At 39.1% G+C, this 25,463-nt stretch overlaps 1 protein-coding gene across 1 annotated transcript in view; it reads left to right on the top strand.

The window, feature by feature from the left end:
• phactr3b (phosphatase and actin regulator 3b) overlaps positions 1-25,463 on the top strand; it is a 100,824-nt gene that overhangs the window by 43,619 nt on the left and 31,742 nt on the right. The window contains exons 2-8 of the mRNA XM_079844041.1: positions 5,141-5,302; positions 7,291-7,365; positions 7,557-7,706; positions 10,575-10,796; positions 10,891-11,086; positions 13,023-13,213; positions 16,391-16,544. Of these exons, the coding sequence (XP_079700167.1) occupies positions 5,141-5,302; positions 7,291-7,365; positions 7,557-7,706; positions 10,575-10,796; positions 10,891-11,086; positions 13,023-13,213; positions 16,391-16,544 (1,150 nt within the window). The remainder of the gene's footprint in view (positions 1-5,140; positions 5,303-7,290; positions 7,366-7,556; positions 7,707-10,574; positions 10,797-10,890; positions 11,087-13,022; positions 13,214-16,390; positions 16,545-25,463) is intronic.

Raw genomic sequence — 25,463 nt, 5'->3', positions numbered from 1 at the left:
GGTGTGACTGAATTAGTACACAAAATAGTTCGTAGTTACTTCCCAGCAAGCAATTTTTCGTTTAAAAGACGTCCAAACACAGCCCTGACATCTAGGCTAAAACGAGGCAAAATATGGGCTGTCAATGAAAATAGACGTCTAACCATAGCTAAAGAATAGACTAGCCATCTAGAACATGAACATGTCAAAGAAATGAAACCAAACGCCTTGTAATCACTGTTGACTTTGCTTACATGATGGAATATCATATATCTGGCAAGTTTTTATGGCAACAACTACAAGGTTATTTGAGCTAGAAGTGGGTTACTCGTAGCCAGACTATAATCAGATCTATAGTTAACCGAGGAGGTGAAATGGCGGCTATTACTTGCTGGGTAGGCCTCTAGTGTGGAATCTATCCAATTTAAGGAAGAACTTATGAACGGCTAGTGCACAGGACGGCAACCTGCCCTAACATAACCACACATTTATCATTATTAAGGAATTTTGAACACAACTAAGTTTATAGGGGAAGTATTTCAGATTAGTTATATAAATGTATTATAGATGGGTTTACATCCATCACTATTCCTTCTGATATAAACAGGTGTTGTTGTTGTTGTTGCTTTTTCGCTTTCGTGCGGTTTAGGTGTGACAATCGGAAGAAACGGACAGAGATAGAAGCTCTCAGCGCTGCCCACGGTTCATCTGCACTCTTCATGAGGTGTCAACTCTCCATCTCAGCCAGACTGTGTAGGCAGAGACTGCTTCTATTCCTGCTCCAGCGCAGGGTTTGAGTCTCACTGCAGAGGCCTGTCGCTCAACTATTATGCTGGACCCTGCAGCTCTTACTCATAGGCTGTTGTAGACGCAGCCATGACAGCTGTTTGATGGGGTTTGGGACAGATGGAATCCAGTTGCAGCCTGTCTGATAGATTGACGTATTCACTCTCGGCTGTCAGTGAACCAAGGAGCAGTTTGTGCCTTGTGTTGCAGGAGTTGAATTGAAGCTGACTTGATTTTCTTGGGGAAAACAGCATTGTCTTATGAAGTGTCCCTATTAGGCTTTTACTGATATTCACTTTCATGCAGTGTGTAATAGAGCTGTTTGTGAATGTAAAAGGTCTGCAAAGTTTCAAAGATCAAAGTGCAGATAAATGGAGTTTTTGTCTCCTACGAGTCGTTCCAGTCTCACTTCCTGCTGAATCTACGTAGGTTTGTAAAAGATTTGCATATTGCAAATCTATGGTCTTCATTGGCTGAACAACGTCTACTTGGCCCCTCAAACGATGTAGTTGTAGCTGAGACTGGAAGAGTTTGGTTGGTGTTGTTCATGTGGAGAAGACGCTGTTTTCTGCTGCCAAAGCAAATCCACTTTGATGAGATTGAGACGGTAAAACCCACGCCATCGTTACTGTTCGTATCACTGTGTGTCAAGAGCTGAGGAAGATCTGGAGCTGAAATGTATATATGATAATGAGCGTTTGGTTTCTGACATGGTCGACCAATCACAACAGACTGACCCATGTGACCAATCAGAGCAGAGCAGGCTCACAGAAAGGCAGGGTTTAGAACAGTGGTTTTCAAACCTGTTCTGGAGGCAGGGCTGGGGCCTGCACATTTTCTATGTCTCCCTTATCAGACACACCAAATTTCTTCTTGCAATCTCTACTAACGAGCTGATGAGTTGAATCAGAATAAATGAGGGAGACACACAAAGGCTGCGTCCGAAAACCAATGTGGGATTGAATGAGTGCACTCAGTAACGTCCACTGTGGTTTCGGACACCACTACAAATGGCTATCCCCTCAAATAATGCCCTATTTGAGGGTATAGGTGGCGATTTCGGATTCAGCCATTGACTTGTAAAGCCATATTCGGATGTTAATTGTGGGGTCGTAAGTTATTAGTTATTATAAGAGCACCGTACGGTTGCGCTTCGCTGTAGTTTTAAAATAACCATGCAGCATTATGTTTACTTCATGTAAATACGAGGCTGTATGAACTTATTTCCGCTCATTTCCATGTGGAATAAAATTACTTCCTTTATTTTGAGATAATATACAAGATAATATATGTGCGTCTATATATCTTCCTATTTTTAAACAGATTTAAATAATTTAATAATAATTAGGATATTATTTTCCTATTATTAAATTAAATGATTTATCTTATTATACCAAGCATATGACATTTTATTTACATCATACAATCATGTTATTACACACGTGAGCAGCGCGTTCCCGGGTGCGCAGGATCATAAAACTCGCTCCTCCACCGTGAATGAATCACCATCCAAATGCAGGAGTTTTATCACTGAGGTGGCATGCAAATTTATTTTTACGGACTTCCACGTGAGAAACAATTACCTTCCGAATAGGGTAGAAAAAATTTACATTTACAAACTAACTGACCAGCAAACGCAACTTTCGGACGGCGTCTTTTTTTCAAGTTCAACTGTCACAGAATGGAAAGCACAGGACTGTGGGATATCAAAGGCAGCGAAGGATACATTTATGCTGCCTTCGAAAATCAATCAGATGAAGGTTTCTCAGGAGATGAAGCTAACATAAGATTCGGACGGGCCTTGATGCCTTCCTCCCTTGAAAAGTGTCCTCCAAAGGCAGCATTTTCCAGGTTTCGGACGCAGCCAAAATGTGCAGTGCTGGGGTGCCTCTAGGACAGGTTTGAAAACCACTGGTTTAGAGAGACCGAATCCTTGATCGGAACACTGTGATAAAACAACTGATGTTGCAATGGATATAATGAGACAATAAAAGTGTTTTTGACCTTGGATGCATGTAAACCTGTTGTAGGAGACGCCAGAAAAACATTATAAACCATTAAAGTAGCATAATAGGGGCATTTTAAAACAGTCAGTTGCTTGTGTGGTGGTGTCTGCACAGACCATGTGAGACAGACATAATGCAGTGCTCTGTGTCTTTTGCAGTTTGTCTAAGAACAGGATTCAACTGTATACAAAGTAAACACATTCAATACTTATTTTAGTAGGGCCAACATGGGCTCTTTTCCATATGATTAAGCCAAAAAAAAAATCCATGTGACCTGTGCACTAACTTTGTGTGATGAACAAAAAAACGTTATTCACTGAACCTACCACATCTTAATCTTTCCATGTGACTGTAGTAAGAACCAATCGAATTGCCCTTGCTGTCCAGAATAAAAGAGTGAAGGGATTTGTGGAAACTGTGGTCCCTAATTGTTGTGATCCAACATTTGCCTCGCATTTCAGGATGAAAAGACAAAGATGTCTTCTAATATCTTTAATTGTTGCGTATACCGAGCTGCTGCGAACACATTTGTTAACAACTTTACTCTGACCCATTGTGCGAGCTGTCTCTTTAATACCGCATGGTTTATAAACATGTTGCTGCTGATTGGGCTGACATTTTTGACACACCAACCAAACAAGAGAAAACGTATCTCGAACCCTGTTGCACACCGTTTCCGGAAACATGACGTTCAACCCAAAAACCATAGCAAAAACGCACCGGTTTGAGCTTGAACGTGCCCCTGGTTCAATGTGTTTTCATACAGCATCTGAAAATGTGCAAAAACAAACAAGAGAGGGCAAGATTTTAACAATTTCAGTCTCTTCCTCAATACTGTTGTTTGCCTTGTGTTATATGACTTCTGTGGTGTTTTTTGGTCTTGTTGTTTTTAGGCTCATCAGTATCCATCTACATTAATTAGAATTAAATGGAAAAGAACAGCATTCTTCAAAAAAATCTCTTTTTGTGCTTTTTGGAAGGAAGAACATCATTCTGGTTTCGAACAACTTTTCAGATTTCAGATTAAGCCATTCATTTTTTGGTCACTTTGTCATGTGTTTCTTTTGAATTAAAACTAATGTTTTGCATCAGGGGAGATGACCCATATGCTGTTCCACCTTGGTAATCAAAATCGTGTTGGCACAGCAAATGCTCACCCTGAGATTCAACAGACACCATTCACTCCCCATGGATTATCATTGGCTCTTTCGCAGCTGTTAATAACATCCATCTCAGGTGGTCTGATGTCAGTGGTCGACACCAAATACTGGTGTAAACGGGGTCCAAAATGTTTTATGATGCAGTCAGTAGCTATGTTGTTTACATGCCCCCAAATCATTTGTTTAATGGGATTGATGGCTCAATCAGACTGAAAAGCCGCCATGTAAACACCTGAATTATTTGCTAAAAAGCTCTTTTGACAAATGTGTCAGCTTTCTATTTAGATATGACAATACTCAAAATGACAATTATACTTGCTGTAGCTCTGATGATATTATCACAGTAGCTTTTTCCCTGTTTTGAACGCAACGACTGGCCAAGTTTTGTTTGGAATTCGTTTAATGCACATGTAAACGAATATGTGAATCGGGTTGCAATAACTCATATTAACAGAACTTTTAGAACCTGAAATAGGACTGGATTCATTCTGACTAAAACATACCTATACTCAAACCAGATAGCCGCAGGAGATGCATTTTAAAGGGTTAGTTCGCCCAAAAATGAAAATTATCCCATTAATTGGGAATGACCTCTGACCCGATGCATGTACTGAGGAATGCGAAAGTGCTCAGGATCGAGCAAAACAAAACACCGGTCACAAATGAAAAACATTTTGTAATTTTGTAATTTTTTTGTTATAATAGAAGAGGAGCCAGTGATTATAGTTTATAAATTTATAAATATGGATATTCTTCTTACAAAAACACATTGCTTTGCTTCAGAAGGCCTTTATTAACCTCCTGCTTACTTTTATGATGGATGGATGCACTTTTTTTGTGCTTCAAAATCTCAGGTACCAATCACTGCAATTATAAAGCTGGGAAGAGCCAGGATATTTTTTAATATAGCCTAACTCTGATTGTGTTCGTCTGAAAGAAGAAAGTCATAAACACCTTGGATGGAGTATATGAGGGGGAGTAAATTATAAGATCATAATATATTTTCATTGTTGGGTGAACTATCCCTTTAAGTACTTAATTTAATGTTGTAGCAGTGTTCTTGTGGCGTGTTTTTGATTACTACAGAAACACATTTTGAATTGCATTCACAGAATACAGCTGCATTAAAGTGCATTTGCTTGTTTTTACGAACTGAGAGGTTAGTTTCTGATGGGAACTTCATTTCTGCTTGTCTGTTTTGTGCCGTAGATGTGATGGATCAGCACAGAACACTTCATTCTGGTTGTCTGGTGTCCGGGGTCCGAACTCCCCCCATCCGCCGCAACAGTAAGCTGGCCAGCCTGGGCCGCATCTTCAAACCATGGAAGTGGAGGAAAAAGAAAAATGAAAAACTGAGACAGGGCTCTACAGGTGAGTTAAGAAACAAAAATATAAATGTTGAATAATAACTTTTAAACATCACATGGGTAATTATTTCCCCATCAAATAAACGTTGTTGCTGTCATGCTATTTTACTATACTATTAATATAATGGCAATAATAAAATGTAATATTCCCAGTTCTGGATTCTGACTGGTTAAGGTGCTAAATGTAAGCAAAATCACTCAAGTAACAGTGTGATTCATCTTAATATCAAAAGGAGCAGCTGTGACATTATGCCTACAGCTGAATCACAGCTCGACGGCACAGTTGTTAGTGTGATATTTGTTTTATACAGCAGCTTAATAAACAAGAAGTTAATTTTGAGTAACAAACATTTTAGACATCATTTGGCCCCATCATACACCCGGCACAATGCGACGCTAGGAGCGACACAAGTGTTTTTTGCTAGTTTCAGGCCAACGCAGTTATCATTTTCACATCCAGGCCGCATTGTTTAAATAGCAAATGCACTCGTGCCCATTTGTGCGCCCAAGGGCGTGCTGGTCTGAAAACCAGGTGTGTTCAGGCGCATTGTTGACGTGTTACTATTTTGAGGAACTGAACTGTTATTTAAAGAGCGTGTTAGTAATATGCGCCTATAGGCGGGTACACAACACGTGTACACTCTGCTTATTACACACACAGGGAAGCGCAGCAGCACACAAACATTTTTAAATATAAAAATAAAAGGATTCCTCTCTGGAGAAGCGTTAATTCTTTCCGCTCGCAAATTCCTCCATGTAAATAGCGAATCTGCCATGGTGCGAGCGCAAATGGCTTTTAAAGGGAATGGGAGTTGAGACTCTGATTGGTTTATTGCACGTTACACCCAAAACACACCCATGACTCATTAAGAGAATAGGTGCAACCATTTTGGACCATGCGCCTGGCACGCCGACAGTTTTTCCCATCGTGAAACTAGCAAAAGTGGATTCAGAATCGCCCTGAGTGCACCTGCGCCATGAGCTTCAGACCATGTGCTCAGATTGTTAAAATAGGGCCCAAAGACTCACTCATGAGGACATCTATTGGTGTAACAAATGTAACTTACAGAAATACTCACTGAAAAATCCTCACAAGCTGACAAAGCGAAGGGACAGAAACAGTGAAAAGTTGTTGAAAAGATGTTTGCTTGTTTAGTCAAAACTGTTTTCTTTATTTAATCGATATTATGCCACATATTTGACATAAACTTACTGATCCCAATTCATTCATTTAATTAAATGACTTTTTAATGAAATTCTATGTAATATTTTATGATGTAGTAGCCGTTTTATAAAGCTACAAGGCACTAATTCTCAACCTTTCTGACTCTAAGGCCACAATTTAAACGCTGCTCATTTTCAAACTTGAATTATATAGAAATTTGGAGTGGCAATTTAAATTAGTTTAATTAAATATTTACATTGTTAAATATTTTATATATTTATATATTAATAAATAATTTTATAAAAATATATAATAATAATACATAATCATAAGATATTCATTATTAAAAATAATTAATATTTCTTAATATATTTAAAATTTTGTATTTAAAAAAAAATATATATGTTTATATTTATATAAAAATGACATGCATTATAATGATGATAATACGTAATTAAATAAAATATTTATAAATAATTAAAATGATTAAATTCCATAAGTTTCAAGAATAATTTTTTTTGTTTTTAGAAATATTATTTTTCTACCCGAAAAATATTTTAGAGCTTGACATTGCTAGAAAATGAACCTTAAATAATAAAAATGCCCTTGACATCAGTCTTTACTTATGACTTTTATTACGAATAGAGCTTGACCTCACATTTATTTGCTTATTGTTAGTTGAACTTGTGAATTGTGTTAATTCATTTTGTTTATAAATGATTATTAGTATCTCTCCAACAGCATTAGCGATCGGTTTACAGACGGAAGGGTTGTAGTGTTTGTGTTCAGTGAGATCTATATTTAACTCTATCTGATGGCATCTGCAGCGCTGGAGAGAAAAGTGCCCAGCAGGCAGAATCGTGAGGATCTTGTCAGGAAGGGCCTGGCAGAGGCTGGCATGGGTGAGAAACTGCCACATCACTGACTCTCTCCACTGCACCAACACTGCCAAACGCTCCCTGCAGAGCACATGTACATGCATAACTGTAGCGAGATCATCACCTTGTACTGTTTGACCACCAGGAGAGTTTTGAGGCTTTTATGAGAAAGTGATGACAACCGTTAAGACTGACCCTTTTCCCCATGCTGACAGAGTCTGGCCTGGCCTGTGGTGGGACCACAGACGAGCCCGGAAGCCCCACGCTGGAGGACTCGGACGCAGAGGAGAGAGAGGACGAGCCCATGGCGCCACTGGCCAGCAACTCCGAGGATCTTGGATCTGATGAAGACAATCTGTCTACAGGTCAGGACTCGTGAATGCTTTGTCTTTTGCAAAACGGATGACAACAGAGTCAATGTGAAACTACAACCGAGGCTATTAACATTATTAATACACATTCCTGGCTTTATTTTTCCATCAGTCCAATAGAACATGATTGCCAATGTTATTCCCAGCTAATAGGGAATGTCCTCAGAACTTTAGCTGATGTTCTGACAAGGTTCTCTCAAAGTTATGAAGATTAACACTAAAGTGCCACTATAATGTTATTTTAAAGGCTCTTGGTTTTGTTTTGGTGTCTCCTACAACAGGTTAACATGCATCAAAGTAAAAAAAAAAACACTTTCATAATATCCATTGCAGCATCAGCTCTTTTCTCACAGTGTCTGAAATGGTTCGATCAACGATTCGTTCTCTCTAAACCCCGCTTTACTGAGAGCCTGCTCTGCTCTGATTGGTCAGATGGCACAGTCTGTTGTGAACAGGGGCACGTTCAAGCTCAAACCGGTGTGCAAAGTTTTGCTACGGTTTCCGGGTTGAACGTCATGTTTCCTGGAAACGGTGTGCAACGGGTTTGAGATACGTTTTCTCTTGTTTGGTGGGTGTGTCAAAAATGTCAACCCAATCAGCAGCAACATGTTTATAAACCATGCGGTATTAAAGAGACAGCTCGCACAATGGGTCCATAAAAATACTATAGGCTGCATATTTATATATTTTGCTCTTGTATTGTGGAGTGACACTTTCATAAACGTTTCTATACTCCTCTGATTATATAATGGTAAATATTACAATATCATAGCACAGTGATCAGCAATAATGATAAGCCTAATACTCACAATAAAAATAATAACGTCATATAGCCTAAATCATAACAGTCTCGGAGGTAGGAAGTGGATTATCCTTAACCTGAAATCTTTGTCTTTTCATCCTGAAATGCGAGGCAAATGTTGGATCACAATAATTAGGGATCACAGTTTCCACAAATCCCTTCACTCGATAGGGATGTTCTCTTTTATTCTGGACGGCAAGTGCAGTGACTTTAACATTGAGTGTATTTTGCAGTATTTAACACGTATTTATACCATGCTCTAAAAATACTTCAAAAAGAACACAAAGAATGGCCTTCTCAGCTGCCATAGTTTAAATGGAAACGGTGGTGCATTGAACACCCTGTTCTGATGACGCTGAGAAGGCAATTCTTTGTGTTCTTTTTGAAGAATTTTCAGAGCCTGATGAAATGCATGTTTAATACTGCAAAACACGCTCGATGTTACAGTCACTGCCCTTGCTGTCCAGAATAAAAGAGTGAAAGGATTTGTGGAAACTGTGGTTCCTAATTATTGTGAGCCAACACAGGGGCGATTCTAGGATTTTCAAAAAAAAAAATGTTTCTAACACTTAAAGGGTTAGTTCACCCAAAAATGAAAATTCTGTCATTAATTACTTCCCCTCATGTCGTTCGACACCCGTAAGACCTCCGTTGATCTTCGGAACACAAATGAAGATATTTTAGTTGAAATCTGATGGCTCTGAAAGGCCTCCATTGGCACAATGCACGGTTCACTCTCAAGACCCTTAAAAGGTACTAAAGACGTCGTTACAAAGTCCATCTCACTACAGTGGTTCTAAAATAACTTTATGAATCGGCGAGAATAGTTTTTGTGCGCAAAAAAACCCTAAATAACGACTTATATAGTGATGACGATTTCAAAACACGGAATCATGAAGCTTCGAAGCGTCAGTGAGTCGATTCAGCAGTTTGGATCTCCAAATTTCAGCAGTTTGGCGGTTTGACACACGATCCGAATCATGATTCGACTCACTGATTCATAACGCTTCGAAGCTTCATGAGGCCGTGTTTTGAAATCGTCATCACTATGTAAGTCGTTATTTAGGGTTTTTTTGCGCACAAAAACTATTCTCGCCGATTCATTAAGTTATTGTAGAACCACTGTAGTGAGATGGACTTTGTAACGACGTCTTTAGTACCTTTTAAGGGTCTTGAGAGTGAACCGTGCATTGTGCCAATGGAGGCCTTTCAGAGCCATCAGATTTCAACTAAAATATCTTCATTTGTCTTTGTCTGACGGGTGTCGAACGACATGAGGGTAAGTAATTAATGACAGAATTTTCCTTTTTGGGTGAACTAACCCTTTAAGTTTAGGGTCCAATTCTCACTATTAACTTGTAGCTTGTATGCATATTAGGATATTGGCTGTTTATTATTACTTATACTTATAAAGCAAATATGAATGCCTTATTCTGCATGACCATATTGTACATTCCTTAATCATACAAGGCAGGCAGGTTTATAATCACTGAGATCCCAAATGTGAGGTTAGGGGGGTTCGGGGGCATGGCCCCTCCAGAAAATTTTGATTTCTATGATCTACATATGTGCATTTTAAGATGTTCTGAAAAATAGATAACAATAGCTTGAAAACCATGTCAGTGGGCAGATATGACTGATAAAGTTTTTCCATTTTTGCCAGTGAAGAAAGCAAACACACGATATGATGGACAAAATTGTATTGTAGTTGTGAGTACACCAGAGTCCTATGCAATTATTCTTGCCTCACTAAATTTCGCAAAGTGTCCTCCTTTATGGTGTTATGGAAATGGCCACCCTAATCATTAGGGAAGTAAAATGGGTTGCGGATGCTGTTTCATGTTGACGTTAACAATTCTAAATAAATATATGATTTGATATGCATGCATGGTATCTGCATATTCGCTGTCTTTTTTTATAAATGATTTTGTAAGTGATGACACAATCAAAAGATGGGAAATGGACACATCTTTTACCTTGAAAGAATGAGCTGCACTGAATTACCACTAGGTGGTGACAGAGATCACAGAACGCACATTTCTGTCCTGATCTCTTTTCAGCACGAGACACCACAGAGATGACGGAAACAGAAGGGGAACTTGGACAAAGCGAGGATGAAGACAAGTCCTCTGTAGAGGCCTTGAGTAGAGGGGCCGGTGGCGGGGCCCCCGAGGCCCCTGAGTGCCGTGAGGAGAAAAAGGAGGAGCCACCGCTCCGAGAAGTCCACACTCCTCCAGCCAAACTTCCTTTGAAGCTGCTTACTAGACTGGGCAGTCTGGAGAGTGAGTATCAATTCATCAGATGCATGTATAACGGTTTTCTAGATTTGACCAGAGGAGTGTAAAAATGAAATTACTTTTTTTTCTTGTCCATTAGATACCCACTCTCATCAGAGCCGGCCTGCTCCAGCCACACTGCCCAGGAACTTCACCATCCCCAAAGATGCCCTGAGGGGCAGGATTTCCACCCCCACCGGCTCACCTCACTTGGGTGTCCTGCACCCTCAGCTGCCCCATAGTTGCATCATAGAGGAACTGCACCGTGCGCTGGCCTTCAAACACCGGCAGGACGGGTGAGGACAGTTTTTCAGTAATAATTCAGACAAATTTTGCCATCATTTCTAAAAAGAACCATATAAAATAGTTCATATGAATTGTGTGCTATGTAGTCAAATGTTTGGAATAATTAAGAATTGATCAAAAATACAGTAATATTGTGAACAACACATTATTACAGCTGTTTTCTTTCTCAATACGTTTTAAAATGTAAATTATTCTTATGATGCATAGCTGAATTTTCAGCATCATTACTCCATCACTTACATATTGTTTTGGTGAATTGTTTTCTATTAGTAGTATGACTTTTAAGGCATACACATGGTGCATTTAAGTGCATTTAAAGGGATAGTTCACCCAGAATGAAACTTATCCCATCATTTTCTCACCCTCAAGCCATCCTAGGAGTATATGACTTTCTTCTTTCAGACGAACGCAATCAGAGTTATATTAAAAAATATGTCGGGTCTTCCAAGCTTTATAATGATACATGAGATTTTAAAGTGCCCCTATCATGCTATTTTAAAGTTTCCTAATTTAGCTTTGGAGGTCTCCGACAACAGGTTTACATGCATCAAAGGTCAAAAACACTTTCATTTTCTCATAATATAAACTGCACCACAATGTTCAATGATTCTCAAACGACTCGATGGACAAATCAGTCTCTCTAAATCCCTCCTTTCCGTGAGCTACTCTGCTCCGATTAGTCAGACGGCCCAGTCTGTTGGGATTGGTCTATGGCGTACAGCGCGTATTTCAGAAACAAACGTCCATTACCATAACTGAACTCCAGCTCCGTCCAGAGGCTTCCTAAAGCTCAGCGATAGTACACACTGTAAAGACAGTAACGATGACGTTGATTTTACATAAATCCCAGCGCGAGTCCGAATTGATGATGAGACAATGGAAGAACACATTTTTCAACCCCAACCTTGAGCAGGACATTTCTCAGTGATGCTACTCAGTTTAAGGGACATTATGAGATGTTTTAACTGCAGTTCCTCACCATCAGCATTAACAAGTGTGTGTGTGTCTAATGTATTGCACATCTTGGACCTGTATCAATAACAGCACATACGTTAGCTGAGCACTAACGTGAATGACTGATGTAAACATTAACGTTTGCCAAACAAATCTTGCTCCATCCTTTATCTTTACTGAAAGTAGTAAGAATGTCAGACAATCTGCATTAATAGACTCTGTATTTTAGGTAATACTGCAGCTGATTTACAGTAGTATTTCAGTAAGACAGTAATAACGTGAGTTAGCCGGTTAGCCAGATACTTACACAATATGAAACACAATAAACACATTGTAGAGCACAGCCTCTACAATGTTTCGTCATGATGTCACAACGAAACGGCTTGAAAAACAATTTGTTCAATTGACTCAGAGTCGACTCTTACGCTGCACTTTCATATTTAAAACTTTGCAGGATGATTTCAATCACTTAGAACTGTGTTACACATTACCTGAAAGGTAATTTTCAAAAATTCATAATAGGGGCTTTTTAAAGCCCCAAAAAGCACATCATCCATCATAAAAGTAATCCACACGGCTCCAGGCGGTTAATAAAGTTATAAATATGGATATTTTTCTTACACAAACCCATCGATTCGCTTTAGAAGGCCTTTATTAACCCCCTGGAGCCGTATGGATTACTTTTATGATGGATGATGCACTTTTTTGGGCTTTAAAATCGTATTCACCATTCACCCCCATTATAAAGCTTGGAAGAGCCAGGACATTTTTTAATATAACTCTGATTGTGTTAGTCTGAAAGAAGAATGTCATATACACCTAGGATGACTTGAGGGTAAGTAAATTATAGGATCATTTTCATTCTTGGGTGAACTATCCCTTTAACCCTCAGGTAGGACCATATTCAAGGTCAAATACAGTCAGGGAATTCAGATGTAAATCCTTTACATGTGCTTCCTTGCTTTCACATAGATTCCATGGTAAGGAGACCCGTAGTTCACCCAAACGGCGCTCGGATGGACGCCTGTCCCGCACCGCCAGCACTGAGAATGAGCATAGCGGAGAGGTGGAGAACAAAAAAGAGGCAGAAGAGAACAAGGAGAACATGCGTGTGGATGAATACTACAGCGACCAAGACAGCTGGAACGAGTCTGTCATCTCTGGTGTGTTTCTTTGACCTTGAATTAGATCACATGTTGATCGTGGACATACATTTTAGATTTTTAGGCCAAAAAACTATTTTTAATAATAGTTTTAGTTTTGGTTAACAATATCAACACTGTTTGGGACCATGGTCTGAAAAAAAAGATGGACGACGCATCTCCCCTTCCTTCCACTATAGAAAATCAAAGCCAAAATATCCCAGTAACGGCCGTTGCCGATTACGCCGTTTGGAGCCCAGCAGGTCCCGCCCACATTCCCACTCCCACTGACTCATTCGCAAGCACAGCTATCAATCATGATGTTACGCCCAGCATCAAATAACTAACTAAAACCAAACTTATCGGGAAAATTAACATTTGAACGTGCGTCTGTGTGATGAGAACTACCTAAAATGACCATCTTTGGAGAAAAGTTATTTGAAGTGTAATTGGATTTCTCAGTTAGGCTCGTGTCTCATTCAATTACATGGAGAGGGTGGGGTTTAAGACTTCTACTGCAGCCAGCCACCAGGGGGCAATGGAAATGCTTTGGCTTCACTTTTCAGGACTTGTGTGGCACACAGGGTGCTTCTCAATACTCAAATTGATGCTTCCTTGTTTCCTCGCTCCTACGTCCTCCAGCCCATTACCCGGAAACTGGTCATTCTCAATTCTCCAATTAAAGCTTCCTGAGGAGTCATGAGTGAGGAAGATACACAGGTCTATCCTTCCCTTCGCATAAGGGGGTGGAGCTAAGGTGCAAGGAAAGGAAATGATGAAAGGAAACAAGGATGCACAAATAAGAAATGAGAAGCACCCTTGTTTTGTACTAAGAGCATTAATAATTCCTGGGCTCTTTTTATTTGGTCCAATAAGCAACTACATAGCATCATGGTAAAAACACACTCGCACTTTATCAACAAGCTGGCAACCATCCTGGCATTTCTCGGGCCTTTTTCAACCCGGCACGTGATTCACTACACTCCCCCTCATTAAATTTTTTAGAGTTAGACATCAACCTTCTTAGTATTCCTTAATCTATTAATTATAAACAATATAATAAGAAAAAAATTATGAAAAAAAAGAATGTCTGCTTTCTAGTTAATTTTTTGTAAAAATTATGTTTCACTAATAAGCCGCGTTTACACCGAAATTACCCGGAACAATTTGTCCCAGGAACTTTTTCCCCCAGTCCTGATGCTGTCTGCATTTCCATTGTGGTCTAAAGTACTGTGAAGATTAGGCAAATTAGTCTAAAAAACAAAAATAATGACTTTCTTCTCGTCTGTGCCAGTCTCCTATGCTGTTGACGTAGTAAATACAGCGCAGCGCTTCCAGGTTCTCCGTCAGAATGCCTGCTCACCATTGGCCGACGCTGTTCACGTGAGCACCACGATGCATGCATGTGATGCTGACGCAGGAGCTAGCCAATGGTGAGCCGCCGTTCTGCCGTAGAACTCTGAAGCGATGTGCTGTATTTACTACGTCAACAGCATAGGAGACTGGCACAGACAAGAATAAAATGGTTGAATAAAGTCATTATTTTTGTTTGTTTTTTGCGCACAATATGTGTTCTCGTCGCTTGATAACATTAAAGGAACACTCCCTTTTTTTTTGAAAATAGGCTCATTTTACAAGTGCCCTAGAGTTAAATAGTTGAGTTTTACCGTTTTTGAATCCATTAAGCCGATCTTTGTATCTGGCGGTAGCACTTTTAGCATAGCTTAGCATACATCATTGATTCTGATCAGTCCATTAGCATTTCATTCAAAAAATGACAAAAGACACTTTCAATATTTTTCCTATTTAAAACTTGACTCTTCTACAGTTACATCGTGTGCTAAGACCAACTGAAAATGAAAAGTTTCGATTTTCTACACCTATATGGCTAGGAACTACTTTCTCATTCCTGTGTAATAGTCGCGGATCTTCGCGGCCGTACCATGGCTGCAGCGGCGCAATGATTCGTTGGTATTCTGTGAAACATGGTGGTAGTATACACCTTCGACTTACTATCACAGCCCTTTACAACACACAGAACCATGGCTAATCACACAGGTAAATCCACAACACAATTGGTCGGCTGCAAGCCTGAATTCAATGATGTATGCTAAGCTATGCTAAAAGTGCTACCGCCAGATACAAAGATCGGCTGAATGGATTCAAAAATGGTAAAACTCAACTATATAACTCTAGGGGACTTGTAAAATATTCCTTTAAGAACTACTGGAGTCACATGGACTATTTTAACCATGTCTTTACTACCTTTCTGGGCCTTGAAAGTGTTCATTCAATTGGTGTCTATGGAGGGGCCAGAGAGCTCTCGGATTTCATCAATAATATCATAATATCCTAAGGTCTTACGGGTTTGGAACAACATGAGGGTAATTAATGACAGAATTGTCATTTTTGGGTGAACTAACCCTTCAGTAATGATTCATTTTCACAAGGCTAACTGAAAATTGTGATATTTCACTGGTATCTAAACATTTTAACCACTAACCCAACCAGGCTAATAGAAAAAATATCATTAAGCCCTGCTGGAGCAGCTCTAAATATTAACTGTGCTATTAAGTTATAGATAAGACATGATAGAGCAATAATATGAACATTTCCGCATGCCAGAAATGAAGAGGCTTTTCTTCCTCTAGACTTGATTTGTCAGCAACATCTGGTGTCCTACTTCTAATGCAGGAGGAACACTGGGACTGAATGAAACAGGGCATGAGCGTCAGATGTTTGGTAACACTTGATGAGGGGGAAAGGACATTTTTAAAACATTGAAATCAAGACTCCTTTGTCTCGCTAAATATAATTTATGTCAATCATTTTGTGTATCCTAAACACAATTCAATATAAAAATTTCAGATTGACTGGAAATTGCACACAAACTGTTTACAAGTGATATATACCTTGATGTATCTTTTTCTTCACACATCACATATCTCATATTTCCATTTCCAGGTCTTCATTGACACTGCTTGATAAAGAATACTTTTCAAAACAATATATTAGAAGACAAATTATTGGTTGTAAATGCCACTATATTCTAAAGAAGTTTGACATGGTCATAAAAACTGATTTATACACGTTCTGTTATGAAACCGGTCTGGGGCATGAACATGCCTGTTATTGACCCTTGTTTGTGCAGATTTCTTATTTTGATGATCATGTGTACATGTGTTTGGGTGTGTGCAGGGACACTTCCACGACGAATAAGAAAAGAGCTTCTGGCAGTAAAGCTGCGTAACCGGCCCAGTAAACAGGAACTGGAGGACAGGAACATCTTCCCTGTGCGCAGTGATCAGGAACGGCAGGAGATCCGCCAGCAGATTGAGATGAAGCTCGCCAAGTGAGTCTCTTTATTCCATGTCCTGTCATATTGATGCTGGGAAGGTGGATTACAGTTTCATACATAAGTATTTTATGTGCGCTACTTTTTAAAAGTTTGGGGTCAGTACAATTTTTTTGTTATTTCTTGTATTCAGCAAGACGCATTCATTTAATTTAAAAGTGACAGTTTAGAATGTTGATAAATTATATTCTGCTTTCAACATTGATAATAATCAGAAATGTTTCTTGAGCAGCTAATCATCATATTAGAATGATTTCTAATGGATCATGTGACACTGAAGACTTGAGTAATGATACTGAAAATTCAGCTTTGATCACAGGAATAAAAACATTTTAATATAAATTCACTAAGAAAACAGTTATTTAAAATTGTAATAATATTTCACAATATTACTGTTTTTTATTATTTATTAAATACAGCCTTGGCTTGCTTAAGAGACTTTTGAAAAACATTTAAGGAATCTTAACGACTCCAAACTTTTGGATAGTAGCATATATAAATTTCCACATTTCTGTCTGTACTGTTGTTAAAAGGTAACCTGGCTCCGCCCTCCTTTGTACTTCCGCTCAATTTTCATTTTCCTTCATTACTCCGTCTGGGATTGCGGTTTATTCTCTGGTTTTCTCTGGTCAAATTTTAACCGGTCCAATCAGCGAACAGAGGGAGTGCCTGAGAACGATGACGTTGATGTTGTGCGCTAGTTTGAGATGACATGCGTCACGACCAAATGTTAGCGATTGGTTATGGCAGATCCAGAGTGGCTCTTGGCAGATCCGATAGTTTTAAACTTCAACAGAGTACACCCTTCAAGGAAGTGTTGTGAACTTTTATCTTCTAAAGTGTAGGAAACTCAGAAGATGAAGACCAGGAGACTTCGGGATCAAACAGAAGTTATTCTTTTAATGAGAACTCTCTGTGCTGCAGGTCGTCCGAAAAAAGTCTGATTTAACAGTACAAAATAATACCGTTTATCTACGTTTTAGGGGGAGGGATTATACAGCAGGGGAGGAGACATAGGAAAATAGGGACACACCCCAAACATTCCTGTCTCATCAGCCATAATTCAATCAGCATAACAGTGTCATTCAAATGCATAGATGCTAATCCAATCACTCAGGCAGTATTGCTCTAAACTTGTCATGGTAAATAGTCAGGAAGTGCATAAAGACAAAAGACTTAATGTCTCAAACACTTACACGGCCTGACGTAATCTCCTTAGAATTTCCTCAAGTTTACTTCAAAATGTAAAACACAAATATAGATAATGTTTTCAGTTATATTCTATTACATTGGAACCTAGATATAACAATGTATAAATTTGTAATCTTACAGAAGTTAACGCTTGTCAATGGAGAGTGGCCAGACTCTCTGTACAAATGAAATGTGCGAGAGTCTGGTAGGACCAGGCTTGGTAAAAGGGGTCATGAACTGAGAAACCAAATTCTCCTCGATCTTTTGACATGTAAGAGGTTATTGTACTATAAAAACATCCTTTAAGTTTCAGAACTTAAAACTTCCTTGTTAGTCCAAAAACAGCTGTTATTGAAACCAAGCTCTGAAAATGAACATTTTGTCACATTAGGATGATCAACGCCTACTTCTACATCATCACATCTTTGGCCCCGTCCACCGGCGTGTTAGTGAGATGACACGAAAAATGGACTAAAAATAACATTACCTTCCAAAGGGTCCTAATGCTAGGAAAGTGTTTATTTATTTCCACTACTACTGTATATGTGAATGTCTCAGTAGAGCATTATTTGTTTGTTCAGTAAATTTCACTTTGGATTCCTTAGTAAATCAGTTGCAATTTCAGGGCAGGCTAAACAGACTTTTACTGTAAGATATGGACTTAACAGTAACTTGACATGTAAGTGACCACATTCTTTCTAATGCCTGATCTGTGACCAGTGATTTCATTCATGTACAGTCAAACGTTGATGTTAACGTTATTTAAACTGTGATTAAATGATGTATAGAGAGCGATCAAAGAACGCTTCCTTTACAATTGCTGGAGCTATAATCAATCATTTTCAAGATTAGTTTGTTCATCTCGACAGCTTGTAATAGTAAGAACATAGTAAAAGATTTAGAGGGAGTTCCACGTGTAATACTTATTTCATATGCAAAGATGTCAGCCAATCACAGCAGTGGGCGTTTACACTGAAACCTCACAGCAGCCAATCAAAGAAGTGGGCTTTTACATTGAAGTCGCGCAGCAGCCAATCACAGCAGTGGGGGTTTACACTGAAGTCTCACAGCAGCCAATCACAGCAGTGGGCGTGTACACTGGAGTTTCACAGCAGCCAATCACAGCAGTGGGGGTTTACACTGAAGTCTCACAGCAGCCAATCACAGCAGTGGGCATTTACACTGAAGTCTCACAGCAGAGACGCGCCTTTAAACAGAGCGTTCAGATCAGACGCTAAAATCAGGGTAGCAAAAATGCCGTTTATTTCAAAATTATGATAATTTTTGATGTACAAATTAGACTAACATGATAAGTGCACCTCAGGAAACGTAAAATAATAATAATAATAATAAAAATGCAGTTCATGAGCTTTTTAAGTCAGTGGTTCTCAACAGTGGCTTTGCTTCAGGACCCTGATTTTACATTGAACATAGTGCAAGAACAGACTGAGAAGCACTAGTTTTTAAGATGGTCAAATGATTCATGCAATGAAAACAGAATTTTTTGTATGGAATAACGTATGTCATATTACGTTTATCCCTACTCTAAAACATTTTTTTCACAACTTTTTTTAATTTGTCAAATCAATTTAGATCATTAATGTGGTTCAGATAACAATATTTTGAGTTTCTGTCGATTAAACCAATCTCCTTCATTGTATTAACTCAAATTTTTTAATTCAGTGAACTGCTTAAGCTCTGGGACCATTTTTGGGAATTTCCGCCTGGATTTGGCCTACCCAAATTGAAAAGCTTCCCATAACCACATACAGTGGTCTAAATACAACATTTTTGTAGTTTTTGAAGTTTCATAAACCACTGCTAAAAGTGATAAACATGTAAGTATATGTTGTGTGACCCCCCCCCCCCCCATGTTAATATTTTATATGTTTATTATATCACACACAACATATTTATCATATATGTATCACTTTCAGAAGTGTTTTAAGTTATGCATATCTCCAGAAAGTAGAGACTCTAAGCTTTCAAGTGGTGCCACATATGAAGTCAGAGCTCCTCCACAGACATTTAACATTTAAAGTATATACTTGATGATGGACAGGATCCGCAGAGTTTATGTGGTTAAGCCAACAATATTTTTTTTTCAGTGTAATACTGGGCTTTGAATTTGTAAACTCTGATTCAACTCTGATTAAACTGTTAAAGTAATACCTTACCTCTAAAACAAGAATTTGGTCATTATTATTGTCATTATTAACCAACCCTCAGGACTTTATAGAGAACAGAAGTGAACATTTATTGTTATGTCGCAATACAAGATATTGATGAGTGATTTAAGGTTCTGTTTAGGTGTTGTATCAGTATCTGTTAAGCCACAGAGGCTGGTTTTGAGTGTTCAGCCTTCAGCTTAAAGGGTTAGTTCACCCAAAAATGAAAATTCTGTCATTAATTACCAGTGATGGGAATAACGGCGTTACAGATAAACGGCGTTACTAACGGAATTATTTGTTTCAGTAACGAGTAATCAAACGAATTACTGTTTCTCCCGTTACAACGCCGTTAGCGTTACTGAGGAAAAAAAATGCGGCGTTAGTCGCGTTACTATAATTGAGCTCACTGAAGCGCTTTTCATCCGAACAGGCTCTCTGTCAGTCGGACCTGCAACTTGTGTGTGTGTGCGCGCGCACTAGCCATGCGTGTTGGGGGTTGGGTTGGGTGGTACACATAACTGATGATGATTGGTGGGTGGGAGACAAGGTTGAAGTTGATAGGTTGAGTTCACACCTATTTTTTTCACGGTCTTTGGTTCACAGACACACACACACACACACACACACACCTATGACGCACACGCATATGCACATTCAGCGATGGTCCAACAACTTCAAAGGTAGCATTCGCAAATTGGAAGTATAAGCGCTACTTTTCCGTCGTTGAGGTGAAAGGTAAGAATATTTAAGTAACGTGCAACTTATGCCCAGGAAGAAAGAGTCTCTCCACGCCGGTGGCAAGTGATTCTGAAGCGCCTCACATCATCATATGCCACAAAATTAGTGGCTAAAAACCCAGGTGATAAAGCTCCACTACCAAAGGAAAGTTTAGTACTGATAATATTTACACAATATTTACACTATAGTAGGCCTACTGATAATATTTACAATAATGCATTGAATTTGATAGGTGTCTCTCACATTGTCCCACAGTAACATTACAATAGTGTACATTAATGTACAATGTTTTATAATAATAATTTATTCTATTTAGTGTCCAATTCATTTAACATATCTAATATTGGGGGCATCCAAGTTATTTGACATATTTGAACATTTGGAGAAGAAAAAAAAGTAACGCAGTAATTACTTTCCCTGGTAATTAGTTACTTTTATAATGATGTAACTCAGTTACTAACTCAGTTACTATTTGTAAGAAGTAACTAGTAACTATAACTAATTACTTTTTTTAAGTAACGTGCCCAACACTGTTAATTACTCACCCTCATGTCGTTCGACCCCCTTAAGACCTCCGTTCATATTCGGAACACAAATGAAGATATTTTTTTTGAAAGCTGATGGCTGAGAAAGGCTTCAGTTAGGCCTCCATTGGCATTCAGTACACTTATACTCCCAAGACCGATAAAAGGCACTTAAAATGTCATTACAAAGTCCATCTCACCACAGTGACTCTACAATAATCTTACGATGCGACGACAATAGTTTTTGTGCGAAAAAAAAATCAAAATAACACCTTTATCCAGCTTGTTATTGCCTTCCGCGTGTGCCTCCACGACGCATGCGTGAGAATATGACGTAGCGCCGGGGCTCGGGATTCCATGAAATGCACACTCTAACCCCATTTTGAGCACTACGCCGAGACCTAAAGCACGATCAATGTAGAATCCAACAGCTGAGATACGCGCGTCTTCCTCTGATTGTAAACAAATCACTTCTGGGTCATGTGTCCGAACGCCGGATCTGCGTCATATTCTCGCGCATGCGTCGTGGAGGCACACACGGAAGACAATAACAAGCTGGATAAAGGTGTTATTTTGATTTTTTTTGCGCACAAAAACTATTGTCGTCGCATCGTAAGTTTATTGTAGAGTCACTGTGGTGAGATGGACTTTGTAACGATGTTTTGAGTGCCTTTTATCCGTCTTGGGAGTATAAGTGTACTGAATGCCAATGGAGGCCTTTCTCAGCCATCAGCTTTCAACAAAAATATCTTCATTTGTGTTCCGAATATGAACGGAGGTCTTACGGGTCTCGAACGACGTGAGGGTGAGTAATTAATGACAGAATTTTCATTTTTGGGTGAACTAACCCTTTAATGTCCATACAGTCCGTTTGTGTGTATCTACAGCACATATTAACCAGTAGGGGGAGTTATGGCATTTTTTCTGTTTCTGTGGAACACAGGCAAAATGATCACACTAATATCAGCAGCTCTCTTTTTCTATGGCGGACTGTTATGGGCATGGCAAAACCTTGATTCTCTAGTAGTTTTTGTGTACATTTTGATTTTGTGTGATTTGGAGGTGTTCTTTGGCTCACTGTCCTGCTAGAATATCCAAGGGTCAGTCAGCTGTTGATGTAACATATTTTATGATACCATTCAAAATTGTCTTGGGGCCTTTGAATAAAAAGCTTTTAGCAGTCAGAACACCTGTCAAGGCCAAATACATAGCTTGGTTTCGAAAAGCCCTGTTTTGGTCTCATTCGACAACACAGCCCAGTTTCACTGAAAGTTCAAGTGACTTTGGCAAACTGAAGACGCATGAGTGTTTTTATATTTGATTAAAGAAAAGCTTTTTTTATGGATAGCTTTGGAGATTTTCTGAACTAACGTCTGTGGTTCTCTCACTTGTGATCCTTACAGCGTTTTTTTGGTGGTGTGAAAAAGGATCTATCAAAAGATTTGTTCAAATGAATCAAAATCAGACAGTGGGGTGGACGTTTTCGATACTTTAGAGTTTCAAAGATTTGCACAGAAAAGGAGCCAGATAAACCTTTTTTTTAATCTGTCTCTACAGAGAGCTTTAGGCTATAGCTTTTAGGTTAGCCAGATGTCCTGTTTTTCCTGGGAAATACAGGACTACTCCATGCAAAACAGGACATCTGCCTTGTGTAAGTGGTTTAAAAAGCCATTTCATGGAGAGGAAAAACAATCAATTGTAAGCCTGCTCATTCTTACAAAAGTAATTCATATTTGTGTTGCAGTGGAATTTGAATTTCGCTTCCTGTTTCCTTGTCACTAAGGTTGATTCCTGTGTGTGTGTGTGTGTGTGTGTGTGTGTGTGTGTGTGTGTGTTTTATATAGTTCTTCCATAATTCAAGCATCCTCCTGAGATGGGCTTGTTTGTCATTTATGTTTCTTGCTGAAGTTACTTAAGTCATTAACTGGTTATGCTTCCTCAGTGACTGGGTAATAAACAGCAGTTTCTGCCAGTGTGCTTGGCTCCAATGTATTTGTCCTCAGCTGTGATTATCAGTTAACTAATCAAATATTAACGGAGAACACTGTGTAATCCCAGTGGTTGTAAACAACTGGAGAGTTGCTGGAGTAAGAAGAACAGAGCAGAGAGAGACATAATGGAAGACTGTCTAATGGAAGCTTTTACTATAAGCAACTACTTGCTCTATTATGTAAAGTGGGGCTTTACTGTCTGGTCCTATTAACCCAACAGACCCAACAAACCTGGCTTCACAGTTCAGTTAGTACACAGTATGTTCAGTTAATATACAGTATAAACTAGATTTTAACGTTTTCTGAAGAAAATGTGGTTGTATGGTGATCGCTTATCCGTTCACCCAAAAATGAAAATTACCCCATGATTTTCTCCCCCTCAAGCCATCCTAGGTGAATATGACATTCTTCTATGCAATCAGACAAATACAATCAGAGTTATTTAAAAATGTCCTGGCTTTTCCAAGCTTTATAATGGCAGTGAATGGCAGCCCAGAATTTGTGGCCCAAAAAAGTGCATCCATCCATCATAAACTTACTCCACACGGCTCTGGGGTTTTTATAAAGGCCTTCTGAAGCGTATCAATGCATTTGTGTAAGGAAAATATCCATATTTAACATATAAAGTACAATATCTAGCTCCGGTCAGACCGCATTCCATATTCAACTTATGAAGAAAGCGACAAAAACTTGCACTAAAGTCAATAGCGCAGTATTTTTTGTGTTATTTAAAGGGCGCGTTAGCCTATAGGCGGGTGCACAACGTGCGTACACTCTGCTTATTACACACACAGGGATGCGCAGCAGCACACACACATGCCAAATATTAACAATAAAAGGATTACAATGTAAAAGATTATATATTTGTGTACATAAAGATAAAAATGCCTACATGCCATAATGGATAGTCATTGCTATATTATAATTATCTGTAGTAATGATGAATGAAATGGGCTACTTATTTTACCAATCGTGGCAATACACATATGTATTTAAACTTGAGGGTGTCTATATTCCTCCATGTAAACAGCGAATCCGCCGTGGCGCGAGCGCAACTGGCTTTTAAAGGGAATGGGAGATGAGACTCTGATTGGTTTATTGCACGTTACGCCCAAAACACACCCATGACTCATTAAGAGACTAGGTACACATCTGGACCATGTGCCTGGTGCGACGACCGTTTTTCCCGTCGTTAAACTAGCAAAAGTGGATTCGGACACGCCCAAAGTGCACCTGTGCCATGAGCTTCAGATCATGCGCTCAGATCATTAAAATAGGGCCCTGAGTCTGTTAACCTCAGTGGTCTTCTGCAGCATAATTACACATGGAGTTAACTGTATGTCTAGTATTTGCGTTCACAGCTCAAGAGGATCAGCAGAGGTCTCACCTTCCTCTGACATTCTCTCTCGTGCTCCCGGTATGTTTCCACGGGAGCGACCTCATGTCGCATGATTAATTTTCTACGTAAACACACCCACAATAGTTCACACCTTTGTGACGAATTTGTCGGTAATAAGAAGGACGTTTCTTAAAATTGTAAGTTTGGCTGCTTGTGTTAAGTTACAGCACAGCTCTCGTCAACAAGACACATGATTTCAAGAATCAGTATGAGATAAACACTGAAGTTTAATATGTTTGAGGTTTGTTCAAACGCTGCACCACTAATTATAGATGGCTCTTAAAGGGATAGTTCACCCCCCAAAAAAAAGAAAATTCTCTCAGCATTCACTCACCCTCATGCCATCCCTGATGTGTTTATATGAAGAATGAAAGTCATATATCGGGGATGGCATGAGGGTGAGTGAATGAGAATTTTTTCATTCTTGGGTGAACTATCCCTTTAACATTAGCAATGTTTCAGTGAAATTTGCGATGTTTCCGTGAAAAAAGGTCGATTGTAGTGATGGGAAATCCAATTCTTCACTGTGAACTGTTTCGTTTCATTGAACCAATTCACCAGAACAGAAGGCAGTACATAAACGGAAGTTTACATAATCACACAATGAAGTCACATAAGTACACTTCTATTATTAAAGCACCCAGTATTGACGTGAAACGTGGATGTTTTACGTGCCTGGAGCATATATAGTGAATAAACTAGTCGAACATACGCTCACATCAGCAGCTCATTGGTTCTCATTGGTTCATGTCCGAGTCTGAACTGTTTCCTCAGCTCAATGTACTGGTGACTCGATACACTTTGTAACCATTAACCGACTCTTGACTCGAGAGAGAACTGCTATGTACTGCTTTTGACTCGAGAACTACTGCCTTCCGATCACTGATCACTGTGAAAAAGGG

Source organism: Gobio gobio, assembly GCF_949357685.1.
Source record: "Gobio gobio genome assembly, chromosome: 19".
NCBI lineage: Eukaryota > Metazoa > Chordata > Actinopteri > Cypriniformes > Gobionidae > Gobio > Gobio gobio.
The sequence above is the reverse complement of the archived record's forward strand: the minus strand, read 5'-3'. Positions and strand labels throughout refer to the sequence as shown.